The 15,030-nt window shown below is 33.3% G+C and overlaps 1 protein-coding gene and 1 long non-coding RNA gene across 3 annotated transcripts in view; one reads left to right on the top strand and one right to left on the bottom strand.

Moving 5' to 3' along the window:
- Nucleotides 1–4,696: 4,696 nt before the first annotated feature.
- On the top strand, nt 4,697–14,457 carry LOC136983776 (uncharacterized). 2 transcript variants are annotated; one of them, XR_010882089.1, is made up of 2 exons: nt 4,697–4,771; nt 14,094–14,457. It is a non-coding gene; the product is annotated as an uncharacterized lncRNA (long non-coding RNA). The 2 variants fall into 2 exon arrangements; XR_010882088.1 differs by lacking the exon at nt 4,697–4,771 and adding an exon at nt 12,467–12,592.
- LOC136983757 (adenylate cyclase type 10-like) overlaps nt 8,357–15,030 on the bottom strand; it is an 85,434-nt gene continuing 78,760 nt past the window's right edge. Inside the window, exons 30-34 of the mRNA XM_067280600.1 lie at nt 13,845–13,941; nt 10,924–11,039; nt 10,717–10,837; nt 10,454–10,649; nt 8,357–8,509 (exon numbers count right to left, since the gene is read on the bottom strand). Coding sequence (XP_067136701.1) covers nt 8,393–8,509; nt 10,454–10,649; nt 10,717–10,837; nt 10,924–11,039; nt 13,845–13,941 — 647 coding nt within the window. The 3' untranslated portion in view covers nt 8,357–8,392. The remainder of the gene's footprint in view (nt 8,510–10,453; nt 10,650–10,716; nt 10,838–10,923; nt 11,040–13,844; nt 13,942–15,030) is intronic.

Genomic DNA, 15,030 nt, shown 5'->3' with positions numbered 1-15,030 from the left:
TTTTTTATAAAACTCATCCCTACTGTCAAAGTCAAGCTTTTTGCTATTTTGTAGTAATTAAAAATAAAAAAGTTTTTAATAATAAAATATCATAGCAAATGGCACCCTTACACAGTTTCAAATGTTGCTGGAAAAGTTAAGCAACTCATTGCTGGATTTTTTATTTTCAAATATAGCACTATACATACTTTATAGTCTATCCACTAGTTTTAATGTAATATAGCATTAAAGACACTCACTATTTCTTTAGTTTATTTCATTAATATTATTACATTGAAATTTATTATTATGTTTATGACTACCTAAATACAATATTGTTTTCAAAATTTGATTTCATTTAGCAATAAGCAAATAGCATCTCTGTACTCTATTTACTTTAGATTTGTTTGAAGTAGAATTGTATACTATCAGAAATTGTAAGAAAAAATTACTTTGTTAGAATAAAATACACCATAAGAAAACATATACTTTTATAAAAAGTGTAGGGACAAAAATTTTTTTTACAAAAATAGGAGGATATCTCTTTAAAAAGTTTGAGAATTACTGAGTTAACTGCTTATGCAATAGTTTAAGAAATGTACATTGAACTAAGCCAGTGGCATGCCGTGACATTTGATGATAGGGAAGCCGACTTCCAGGGGCAATCAGTTAATTGCGCGTCAGTAATGGTCTAGGGTCCATTCGTACATGGGTGGTGGCTGTAGAGACAAAGACGACAAGTATCTGACAAAAACCGTTTATTTTAACATAAAATAAACATACACTATGTACAAAATAGTTTGCTTTAGGACAATCAGCCGTTCTGACATCCTGGGCGTCAATGTGGTTCTTCGATGGTCGATCGAAGGTGCCCCCGGACAGTGGCGTCGACGAGTCTGTAAGGCACGGGGAGACTTCGTCCGTTGGAGTCGGGGACACGGTCTAAGGGCTGTTTCACACTATGACCGACTGGGCCAACCGGTCCGACTCCTAGTCGTATTGCCATGGCAACAGCAGTGGGTCGACCGACTGGTCGTTCCAGTCGGACAGATTTAAAAAGTTAAATATTTGTAGTCGCGTCGGAGCAGTCGGTGAGCTACAGCCAATGAGAGCTTCGAAGCTATAACCAATCAGAGTTTAGATTTATCCGAAGTTAGAAAATGGCGGAAGGTAAAGTTTTCTCGGAAGCTTTAATAAACGAAGTCAGAAAATATCCATGGCTTTATGATATTCGGCGAGCCGATTATAAAGGCGACATTGAAAAAAATAATTGGTTAGAGTAAAGCGAAAGGTATCCAGCTAAAAAATAGTCTTAAACTTCATATTAACGAATAGACGTAGACATATCTAAATGTACTGTACTTTGATACGCTGAATCGATTGGTATTAAAAAAAAATACTTACGATCAACCGTTTAAAAGTTACGAACGATTTTTTATTTCCGTCTATTTGCTTCGTTTAAGAATAACTTTATTAAGAAATACGCAGGCACTCATCGATATTAACAAAACGAATTACTTTAATTCACCATAATACATTTCATTTACAAGAGAAAGCAACATTAAAAATGCTAAAATGGTGTCGTTAGCCCGCGTACACACGACAACCTTTCAACGACGGCCATGTTTTCTGTTTAAAATTGAAAAACTTACCACGATTGGCTAGTGTTCTGACCTGTAAGACGCGTTCCGATTGGTCCTTACGAGTCGGCCACCGACATAATCGTACTAGTTACACTGAGTACGATTATGTCGGTGGCCGACTCGTAAGGACCAATCGGAACGCGTCTTACAGGTCAGAACACTAGCCAATCGTGGTAAGTTTTTCAATTTTAAACAGAAAACATGGCCGTCGTTGAAAGGTTGTCGTGTGTACGCGGGCTAACGACACCATTTTAGCATTTTTAATGTTGCTTTCTCTTGTAAATGAAATGTATTATGGTGAATTAAAGTAATTCGTTTTGTTAATATCGATGAGTGCCTGCGTATTTCTTAATAAAGTTATTCTTAAACGAAGCAAATAGACGGAAATAAAAAATCGTTCGTAACTTTTAAACGGTTGATCGTAAGTATTTTTTTTTAATACCAATCGATTCAGCGTATCAAAGTACAGTACATTTAGATATGTCTACGTCTATTCGTTAATATGAAGTTTAAGACTATTTTTTAGCTGGATACCTTTCGCTTTACTCTAACCAATTATTTTTTTCAATGTCGCCTTTATAATCGGCTCGCCGAATATCATAAAGCCATGGATATTTTCTGACTTCGTTTATTAAAGCTTCCGAGAAAACTTTACCTTCCGCCATTTTCTAACTTCGGATAAATCTAAACTCTGATTGGTTATAGCTTCGAAGCTCTCATTGGCTGTAGCTCACCGACTGCTCCGACGCGACTACAAATATTTAACTTTTTAAATCTGTCCGACTGGAACGACCAGTCGGTCGACCGACTGCTGTTGCCATGGCAATACGACTAGGAGTCGGATTGGTCGGCCCAGTCGGTCATAGTGTGAAACAGCCCTAAGTCCGAAGTGGCAGGAGTTACAGGTTGGCACATTAGACGAGAAACTGTTTTCTCCCCCTTTTTTTGCGCATTGACACACAGCGTTTTGGTTATTCGGAACGTTAACCGAGTGCCAGGTGTCCTCGATTGTCGGGAATTATATCAATCTCCGTTCCTTCTTTCGTCCATTTGATTGGTCGTTCTCCCTCAATCACGCTTCCCGAGTGGTTGGTCCCTGGTTACTAAACGTAACGAGACTCATACCTGGAACGGGAGAAAAGTCAAAATCGAAGACGAATTCGATCTTCCACCGATCATAAAACGACTTCCTTCCGCGATTTATGGTTTCTGCCTGGCAGTTTGATATAAACAATGGGTGTCCGACTACAAACGACTTTTACTTATGTTTTTTTTAAACTAATAAATTTTTCTCTAAATTAACCGTTTTTTCGCGTCTTTGGTGACGAGTCAGACCTGTCCGGAACATCACATTTCCAAAAAAGTTTTAAACAAATACTGGAAATGACAAAAATAAACAATTTATGTATTTTAGTTCTAAAATACAAATAATACATACACAATACAAATTGATACGATACAAACAATAATAGAAAAACTTGTTTTTTTAATTTTTTATAAACTAACTCTATTCGGATTTTTTCCGCAAAGTCGTTAATTACTTTATCATAAAAGTCGCTGGTCGTCGACTCCATCAACGTATTTGAAAGCTCTTTTTCTATCGAAAGCCACGCTAGCGACCACAATTTTTCCTCCGACCGAGTGTTCCTGGCCAATGTAAGAATTTGCGTCGTGGTCGAAAAACTGCGCTCAGCAGACCCACCGGTAGATGGTACCGTAAATATTAATGATATTAAATTATATAATTCTTTTAGTACGTCTTTGTTCGGATCGACATTAATTATACTACTTTATATGTCTAAGAGTTACTTGTCAATAGGCCTATAGTCCGGACACGAATATAAATATTGCGATTCGCTACGTAATTTAGATAAATCAAAAAATTTCCCATAAAATTTACTTAATTTATAGAATTAAAACACGATTGGAAAAATTGTTTTTCATAATATTAAAATTATTAACATCTAAACGTGATAAAAATTCTAAAGATTTTGTCTGAAAATCTGTCAATATAATTACAGTATAATTAAAAGAAAATTATAATCAAATATAACTTTGCAAACAAAACGTACATAAAAATAACATTGGATACTCTTTACTTTTTAAATCTTAAACGATTCGCTTAGTCAGATAGCTCCCTACCCAGTGGCTAAGGAATAGAATCGTTGGAAGCGTTACACGTGTGTAGCTTCCACCAGCTAAACAGGTGAGGTTGGTGCTCTGTAAAGCGCATGCGCCAATGCCCTCTGGCTGCTTTACACCATTCGGTTATTCTCGCCGTGGAAGTTGTCTCGTAAGCGCTTCCATTCCGCCGCTGACATTCGAATATACAATAGCAATCTTATCGGTTTTTTCACACGTAGTATAGAAATTTGTAATAAGATACATAATGCGGTTATAATAAAATATTAATTTTAATTAATTCAAAGTACGTTAAAATATGAGAATTTATTTTTAGAAAGTACAAGGGAAGGTCATTGGAAGGTGGAAGCGGCGCTTCCACCGCTTCCAATGACGGCACGCCACTGGCGTCAAAAGGGAGTTATGATGATGATGACAGAGTGCTTTTATCAGAATTTCTTGATGTAATCAAAGAACCCACAAAAGAATATGATGAAGTTGTTATACCAGAAAATTTTGAGGCTGAAAATATGCCTCTAAAGTCTAAACAATGCAGAAATGAATCCATTATATATCTGGTTATTTTAACAACAAGCATAGAACAAACCTCAAAAACCTGCAACAAATGTATTACATCAGTAGGATCCGAAGAAAGTCTTCTATCAGAATATTCAAAATTAGTTGGAATTTTTTTTAAAACTTTTAATGTCATGTTTTTTTTGTAATAATACAACTTTTGATATGTTTTTAGACGAGGAAGATATTTTCTACCAATATTATAATGGGGTGAAAAATCAAAACATTGATATAAAAAAAATGTTATTTGGAAAAATTTAACAAATCCACATGCAAGTAAATAAATCTATGAGTAAGCTACAAAATTAGCCATATCTTTTCTACATTCACTCTGCACTTCAGTTCATCAAATGCCACTGCAAACTCAACACAAGAGTCTGCCATTTGCATTGTACTTTTTTTTTATACAGTATATTGTTTTGTTTTAAATTTCAAATCTAGCAATTAAAAAGGTGGGTGTTAGCCTTTGACCTTTATATTTTTTATTACTGATGTAATAAAATATGAAACTGTTACAAATAAAAATATACTGTTCAATTTAATAAATTTTTATATTTTATCTGCATATCCTTTTGATTTTGATATGCTTTATGTTAAGGTTAATCATATTAGTCATTGTAAACCGCGCTTTAGTCAGTCGCTATCCGCTTATTTTGTGTGTCCGACCGTCAAAGAACCACTCGGGATCGAGTTACGTATATACAAGCTAAGTTTTTGTTTATTGTCTGGTCAATGTACACTTCCGTTTGTCAATTGTTCACGATAGGAGGCGTCCTTTTCGTGTAAGATCCAAGTCGGATGTATGCGAGTTAATAAATGTTCTTGTTGCCTTTGCCTCGCCCTGTTTTTGATTCATTCGCGGTTATAGGAAATCACCACACTTTATCACTATGAACTTATGTAATTATTATGCATATATAAAAAACTTTAAACTTGTAAAAAATTTTATTAAATTACTTTTTATCGCTCAATAATGCAATATAAATACAAATATGATAATTTTTATTTGGTTGATTATTATAGTATTTTAATATAATAGATTGAAAGTTTTACATAGTGAAATAACACATTAAGAAAAGAAACACATCTTTACTCCAGAATGTGTAAGAACAAACTACTATAACTTTATTTTATTTAAAGGGGACAAAAAAATGGATAGTTTTTACAATATAAAGACGAGACGTTAAATGAAAACAATACAAAAAGCCTTGATAAAACACAAAAGCTTTCCCGGGAGAGGAGAAGAGACGTCAGGCCAATACCCAGAGGACTTTCTTCGGATCCTACTGGTGTAATACTTTGCATGTTGCATAAGCATGCGTACGTTGTACATTCCAATATTAAATCCTGTCAAATTAGTAAATACAGTAGTAGTTTTGACAAGCTGAATATCTATTTCATTAACTACTGACTGATTTCTTACGTTTGCTTTAAAATAACGTTTGGAATTTTGACCTAGAAATTTTTCTAATAAGTAAACAAAATTAATTCTTTTATATAAAAATACTAATGCTAGAGATTTAAAACTTATCGAGCCTGCAAGATTTATCCATCCATCATATTCTTGAATAAAATGCTTTATTAAACTAAAAAAATCATCATTTCTTAATGTAACCCCATAGACTACGTGATGACATTCGACAGAACATGGCGGTGATGACTCGCATGTCGCTACTCTGATAATATAGGTACTCTAGCTAATACAATTATTGTAATTTATATTTTTAACTTGAAAAAATTACATCTGCTACCATCTGTTATTGTGTATTGTTATCGTCAAAACTATTGATACCTTTCTGTTACAAAATTATTATTAGTGAAATTCCTATGACTTTTGACGTGTGAATAATAAATTTAAAATATATCGCAATTATAAATGTAGGTTAAAGTGTACCTAGGTAACCCCAATGGCGGCACTTCCGACTGTTTGTGCTCCCGACAGACTCTCCCGGAGGGGGAGCCGCCCAGTGTTTAACCTCGCTAGTTATTGATTCACGGTAGTTCTTGAACAAAAGAAAAAAAGGAAACATATACTAAAAATGTAGTTAACCTAACCGAAGCGCTGCCATTGGGGTTACCTAGGTACACTTTAACCTAAATGTATTACAGTAATTGTTACAGATTCTATATTTTCGATTAGAAAAGTGACGAAGAATTATGCATTATTTATAAAATTGAATGTTTCCAAAAGATTTTCATTTTGAATTTAGCGAGTACAAACTCGTATTTAAGTTTAGGGTTTTATTCTAGAATATTTTCAATATATTGTCTTCTCGCCACTACTATCTTTGCTATTCAGATGAGAGACAATCTTCTAGGGTCCTCTCTGTCCAATGAACACACGATTTTAGATGAAAGATTCGTATTAGTCTAATAACATGATCTGTACAACGGTTATACTTCGACCGCCCGCCAAGAAGGGTGCATGCATATAATCCATTCAGTAGGACAGTATTTCCATATACTTATTCAAAGTTGTCTTTTCGGGAGATTTTATGGTTTTCTTGTCTTTTGTTTAGGGATATTATAGCAGTTAATCAGATAATTAATCTGGTTGCAATTTTACAAAATAATTGAGATAAATTCGACTGGCAAAATCCATTTTATTTGGTTTGTAGACTTCGTTCCGTAGATTTACTGCCTCCACTTTACAAATTATCCTTAGCATTGCAATAAATGTTTTCAATTCTATTAGAAATGAGTTTCTCTGTATCAAGAATAACATTTATTTTCATTTAATTAAACTTAAATAATTGAAGGAACAATTTGAACCAAAATCATATGTTACAGTAAAGTACATTTTACAATAATAAAACATCAATACACCAATTAAATGCAAATTAAACTGTCTCCAGATTTGACAGAAACAGACTGTCTTTGGCAGAAGAATTTTTAATTATTCTCCTTCTGTTTCTGTTTGAAGCACTTGACCACGATAGGTTAATTATAGAAAGTCACTTCTGTTTAATTCTCCACTCGTATAAAACAAGGCCGGGCCCACAGTATGAGGTAGTAATTGGCAACAGACAAGACCCGACGTATCCGGGGCAGACGGCCCAAGAAACGAATTCAAATTTACTCGCTCAGATTAGATTCTGGGATTCTTTTGTATTATTGCTTGTGATTATTTGTCTTAAAATTATGGTGAGTAAACGAGTATATGATCTATATCAAAATAAATAAACAAACAATTGTTTGGAAAATGCACTTGTATTTAATTAAGAGCAGTGATTCTTGGATTTGAAAAAATAACCCATTAATTAATTTAATTTCACATAAAAAGCATTTTAAAGTTAACAAGGTATTAATTGTTACGTATGACATACAACTGGAAATTTTGCCTATTAAATCAAGGTTTTACTGTAATAGATAAATATGTATGTCTACACTGTTTTCCGAAAGAAATGCACCATAGATTTTGCAGAGAAACCTGTAAGCAAGACATCAGGGTCAAGTGTATAGTGTATTGGTTATATGATGTATCATTTCAGAAGTGCAATACTGCCAAACTGAAATTAATTACAGAAAAATATGTGTAGTCAAATCACTTTCAGCTAAAGTAGGCCCAGCTGCATAGTTCTGTAACTAACCAGTATATTGTGAAGATTGAACTTGTTCTTTTTAATACTTGATATGCAGATGATAGCAAGAACACAACACATTCCTGGTCTTTTATTGTTATTTTTAGTTTTATTTAAATAAACTGGTAAATAAATTATATTACCAATACACTATACACTTGCCTCTGATGCTTTGTCTGTAAGCTTCTGTGCAGGGTGTGTTTCTTTTGGAGAACATGGTGTACTGTACATAAATATACATACACATGTTTTTAATGTTTCAAAGAAAGATTTTAAATTGAACACATTAAAACAGTACATTGACTTAGAAAAGAAATTTTGAAATAAAAATGATTTATGTACTGAACAGAGAAATCTAATCTCTGAAAGTATGAAAATTGAAATTTCTTATAATTATTAAAACAAGTTCAAAAATAAATTTTTTAAAGTATTAAGTCAAATGAAACTGAAAGAAAATGAGCATTTTATTTAAAAATTTTTATTGTAACATCTTCAAATAGATATCATTTTATGCTGCCAAGTGTAATCTAAATAATTTTTAAGATAATTCATTTCATTCAGAAGCACCATGTACGATTTGGATACCTTTTTTCCTAAGATGATTATTTCCTGTAAAAAAAAAAAAAATAAACATTTCAAAATATATTTTTCTATATTTTCACTTCCAAAATGTTCAAATTATTATTTATTTACTTTTTGATTCTTAAACACAACAGACACAACACGCTATTTCACATTTTTTGATGCAAAATTGAATAATGTTTCAGAATATACTTGATAGATTATGGAAGTGTATTCGTGTAATATTTTTTCTTCTCGTTGAGCATTTTTGATCTTTGAGTATAACGTATGCATACAGTACATTCATCAACAAACAGAAGAGTTTTGAGGTTTTTAAAATCAAGATGTTCATTAGATTGAAGTAAATATAGCATCTAGGTTGTATTGTGCCTTACGTCTTTTCCTGTCCCCTTTCGCCACGTGGTAGGTCCGACTCGGTGGAGAGGAGTTGTGTAATTCTGGGTATGTAACCGAGGGTGGGAGTTTTATTGGAGGGTGTGTCTCGGGGAGAACAGAAGTGGAGAGATGACGGAGAAGAAGCAAAGTAGTGGTGTTGTGTGAAAGTGTGGGGAAAAATAGTTGGAAAGTAGAAAAGTAAAGACTGTGAAACCGAGTCAGTGTGGAGATTTTGAATTTCGAACTGTTTTCTGCCCAGTGCAAAGAAAAGGAAGAGATGCACTTCGAACTCATTTGTCGGTATGTTTATGTCCTCACGTTATGGGAATTTTGAGCAGTATATTGTCGGGAGATTTGATGTTAACGATATTCGGTATATTGGATTGTTGGGCTCTGTACGTTCCTGTGATTAATTTTCCTAGAAGTACTGTATATTATCAGGAAAATTAAAGGGTTATCTTGTTATTTTGGATATTTGTCTTTGTCTAGTCCCTGCTGAGATCAGTGGATTTCCCCTGCTAAGCGTTTGCTTTGTCAAGCACACTTGTTCTAAATTTATCCCTTCAAAAAAATCACTAGTTCTATGTGTCGACTCGTTTTCACATTCTATACTCTCACAGCATTATTAAATATTACAGTAGAGTCCTGTACAACGTGCAGTGGTGATATTCAAAATATTTAACAAGGGGTTCGCTAGCAGAAAATTTTTCCCTGACAATCACCGACAAACGAAATGGAAGTTTTGGCTAGAAAATACAATACCTTTTCTTGCAACCATATATCTAACAATCAGTGGCGTATTTAGAACGTAACGAGCCATGGGAGAAGGCCAGGTAATAATAGTATTTTAGAGCTGTCGACCTTTTTTTTTTTTCAAGGCAGAGAAATTCTTTACCGCAATATGGCGCTTCTAGAAATAGGCACATGTCATCATCTCTCGAGATACATTATACTTTTTCTTTCGCTGTCCATAGCCCGACACGTGTTCCACAGCCATCTTGTATTGTCTCGCACGCATGGCATTCTGGGATCTCTCTTATGACTGGATCTACTTTCAAGAACACTCTTGAATCGATTGCGATTAAACCTCGATTGAAACGCTCGAGAGAGATCGCACCAAGACATACTCCCTGACCTTGCTCACAATCTAGATTGAAATGCTCGGTGCAGACGGGGTATAAGGCCCTAGTTTAGTAGTATTACAGAGTATAATACGCATATTTTAATATATTTTTAAAAAAAAACAAACCCACTGAGAAATGTTCCGTGTGTTTAACAAGGTTCGGGAAACTGAAAATTTTAACAACGGGTTTGCCCGAACCCGTTCGGAAAATTTTAACAACGGGTTCGGGCGAACCTGTGCGAACCCGCCGAATATCACCACTGACAACGTGCAAATAAAGCAAGCAACAACCCTCAAATTTTGTCAATCAGAGGTATACGTTTTTTTTTTCAACTTATAGGCCAAGGTTTAAACTTTCATAAATTGTGTGATAATGCAGGTTTCGATAACTCAATTTCCTATAATGAGTAACGAATCCCCCACATTGTACAGGACTCCACTGTATTTCAGAAAAAAATTTTTGTGCTACTAACCTTATATATTTTTCTCCTTTTCTTTTTTAGTTCATTTGGTTTTATTATATTTTCAGTAAAAAATTTATCAATGTTTATATTTATTATGCAGCTCTCTGCTAAATACGCCCAATAACTCGTTAACTTTTTCTCTTTAAATGCCATAGTTATGCTTAACCATTTCTCTGTTTCTTCACTAAAATAATTCTTAATGCACCTAATAATTTTGGCAATTAAAATAGTGAAATATTTTCCATTTTAAGTATTTTTCGATTAATATTTACCATAATGTCATATTGGCCGAGAGATAAAATTCAATATCATCAGGACTTGGCGGTCTTAAGTTATAAGGTGCCTCTGATAATTCTTGTAACATTTTTAATTGTTCACTTGTAGCTGTTATAACTGAAACAAAAAATTAAATTTATTATTTTTCTAATACAGTTATAACAATGCTGTGGAAATTGTTTTGAAATTATAATTGGACTCACCGTTATGATTAAGTAGTTGTAAAGTATTTCCATAATAGAGAGCAATTGCAGAGCTTAAATCCATAGAAAAAATATAACCGTAATACATATTAAGCATCACTACACATTTCGAATAGCTGGAATTATATTATTAATATTACAATTATTATTACTATAAAAGAAATTTATAATCAAACTTCAATTTAGTGCCACAGTTTTATTGCTTTCAAAATTGGCACTAAACTAAGTATTCAAATGATAAAAATTTTACAGGATTTTCCAAAAACAGAATGCTACCATTTTAACTTACTATAATTTTGTTAATTATTTTAAATTTAATGGTATCTTGTCTCTGTACATTAATTATTATCTGAAAAGTTTGCAATGTACGGTACAGCAATCAATAGAGTAACTCTCCGAGTTTCATCTCCCATCTGCATTCAAATGTCTTGTCGTCTACAACCTCTAGAAAGTAGCATAAACAAAAATGATAATTCTGCAACAGAGAAGATATTTTGTGTTCTGAGGTTTACAAAGTAGGAATAAGTTACCATTGTGCAATGTGAGTGCTCTGTAGGAGCTGTAGAACTGTAACTTCTGTGAGAGGTGTGACAATAAATATGCTGTAGTGAGTGTATGAAGAATTTGAGTATTGGTTGAATATATGCCATTAGGTCTGCACACATTGAAAATTATAGTGGACAGTTTTCCAATATTTAATGTACTACTGTACATTACAAAGTTCTCGAATAATAATTAAAATAATTTAAAATGGTGGCATTCTTTTTGGAAAACTCTGTATATATGTTATGGACAAAGTGATTAATCGGGCATTATTCATAATGACTAAAAAGGGTGCTCAGTCTGATAAATATTGATTCATTTATCAAATTGACCGGTCATTACAAATACTGCTATCACCTAGTCGGGCAAAGTAATAATGATAAGTTAAGGAGTGATTATCTGACATATGCTGTCCAATTGGCACTCTGAAGTTGTGTGTGTGTATCGCGTTTAATGATATGTGCAACAACTTGGTACCGAATTTTAAATTTGATTTAAAAAAACTCCACTTATTTTATTTAAAATTATTTATTTTTTGTGAATTATTTCAAAGTACTATTAACTGATATTCTTACAGTAACTTAAAAGTAGCTTTCATTTTTGATTCTCTCACTTTTTGTATCATCGACAAATATGCCGATTTTGTAAAAATTTGATTATTTTCACCTTTTTCTGCTATTAACTCGTTTAATTGGTTGTTGTGTGGCTGTACGCCTTTTATTTCTGCATAGTTTTAGGTTTAATTTATATTCTATTTCTATAAATTTATCCTTCCTTCCAATTTTCTTTGTCCCTTTGTCTCAAACTTCCAAGAACTCGGACTTACCCCTAGCCCACCAGGAGGTAGGGCAGAGACAATAGACGGTGACGAGCCTGGAGGAAAAAAAGAGATTCGAGTGGACATTCTTGGGCCAGACACAAGAGGTGACGGACGTGTGGCGGCAAAGCTTGTGAGTAGAATCCGACGAGACTGTAAGAAAGGAGACCGTAGAAAACGGATCAAAAAGGAAGTGTATTGATATATCGGGAGAAGAACCCTCAGACAGCCGATTTGCAAGAAAACATAACGTTCAAGACTCGGAAGTCGAGGCAAAGCAATACTGGGACTACTCGCCGATAAAATTGGGTACCCCCTATCCTATTACTCTTCTTACTTCTCCTTCTTCTATCTACCTTCTATTAGATTAAGTTAGATTAAGAATCGCGTGAGAGACTATTAGATACGAATCATTGTCGGATTGTCGGTTTGGAGTTGGGATAAGACCAACTACTTGGATTGCCTGTAACGGCGAAACCATCACTGAGGACAATTGTAAACGAGGAAAAGAACAGCGGGAATCCAAAAAGAATCTGTATATATATATTTATTTAACTACTGGTCACACAAATTTAAAATTCAATACTAAATGCAACACGCATGCACAACTAAGACGTAAGTTCTGATCGGCTAGCGTATGTTGGATGATCACTCCTCAACGTATTATTATCACTTTGCCCGACTAGGTGATAGCAATATTCATAATGGCAGGTCAATTTAATAGATTATTGAAATTTATTACAATGCTCGATTTTGTTGGTCATTATTCATAATGCCCGTATTAATCACTTTGTCCATAACATAGCCTATATAATAATGAAGAGAGATTTTCAGTATTTTTAAAATGGTTTGAGAAATTTGAAATTTACATTTGAAAATCATGTGATTTAGTAATAAGAATATCATTTTCAATGCAAAATCTTACATTCAATAATTCACAGGGGTTTCTCTCTTCTTAATATTTATGAGAAAGAATTATATGCAACTATGCATTGACACTTTGAGAATAATGCTATTTAAGAGGACAGTATATCAAAGTTTGACTGTATTTTTGAAGACAATTTCTTAAAATACATCTGAAATATCAAAAATTTTGACCAATGTGCTTTACAAAGATTGTTCTATGTTTATAGAAAATGCTTATGTAATATCAAAATTTAAGAATTTTTTTAGTAATTTTTCATAGATCGAAACTATTGATTCTACCACTACAGTAAGCTGATATTTCAATGTCTCTTAACCATTTTGAACAGTGTAGAATAATCTTATTCTACAGAAAAAATAAACAAAATAATTTATTAATAGACAAAAGCATATTCAAATTGCAAAGTCTAGAGTATAAAGAAGATGCTCATTAAAGAATGAATCTATTATAAAACAAAATAAAATGCCTTTTATTTCATTTCATTCAGGAACAAGGCAAAGTTTTTCTGTGTGAATTTTATAGGCAGGCACACATTTCATATACTACAATCTTTTAAGTGATCTTTAATTATTATTAATATCAGCAATATACTTTATTAAATAAATATATAATACTAAGTATATTTAAAAAACTTACAGTCTAGCATAAAAGAGAGCTTGAATAAAAATTGGCATAATCACAAGAAGTACTTTTATGTTTAGAGTATTTGAAAATAATCTAATTCCTTCTAGTCCTGAAAAAAATTTAGATATTAATTACTACTATTGCATTAATTCACAATATTTTTATATTAGATATTTTGATATTCAAATTATAATAGATGTAAATAAGTTATACACATATACAGAGTATACGTATTAATTATATGTATATTTTATATACCAGATGAATCCATGATCATCTAGTCCATGCTTGGGCTCACACAGCAATTGTCACCAAAATGCTTCTCGAATGATTCAAGTGAAATGTTTTTGACCATCCACCATACATACAACCCAGACTTTGTTCCAGCGACTTCCACTTGTTTCTTTTTCTGAAGAAACATCTTGCCGGACAATACTTCCACAAAAATGATGTTGAAATGTAGTTCCAGCAGCAAGCAGTAGAACTCTACAACTCTGGGATATAGAAACTAGTACCCAGACTTAACAAGTGTTTGGACTTTGGAGGCAATTATGTAGAAAAATAATGCATGTACTAGTAAATAAAGGGTAGTAGCATTTGGTGAAATAAAAATGTTTTGAATGAATACTAGCTATTGTATCCTTACTTTTTGAACATGCCTCATAAATGCGGCAAAGCCTATTTCAGTGGTGCATTATGGCTTCGTGGGCCCAAGCAAATTTGAATTAGAAGGCCCCATGTAAAGTGTTGACTTCAAACATTTTTTGGGCAAATTTTTGGGAGGAATCCCCTAGTATCTTTTTTTGTTTTTTAATGCAACTTTTGCACTGTGCCATGTCAGTAATCTAGAGTCCCCAGCTATGGCCCAAATTTAAGTTTTGATACTCTTACTACAGTCATGAGTTTATAAAAAATTGGTTTGAGGCCCCATCAACAAGGGGCCCAAAACCCCATTTTTGCCCATAGAATAATGCACTGTGGCAGTATGCCAAGCTTGTGTACATAGGGGTTAGATATAAGTTTAATATTAATCTCAATCCTTTGTTTTCCATTTTTATTGTCTCTAGAACTCTCTCATTCATTCTTTCTCTATGGGTAGGGCAACCTCATTCCAAGAACTAAAGGGGAAACAAAAGAAAGAAAAGCCCCGAGGGCATCAGTAAATGAAAAATAGACATTCTTGTGCTAGTGTTTGGTG

This window comes from Centruroides vittatus, unplaced genomic scaffold (genome assembly GCF_030686945.1).
Source record: "Centruroides vittatus isolate TY-2023 unplaced genomic scaffold, ASM3068694v2 contig_885, whole genome shotgun sequence".
Taxonomy (NCBI): Eukaryota; Metazoa; Arthropoda; class Arachnida; order Scorpiones; family Buthidae; genus Centruroides; species Centruroides vittatus.
Note: the sequence above shows the minus strand (reverse complement) of the source record. Positions and strands in the feature narration are given on the sequence as shown.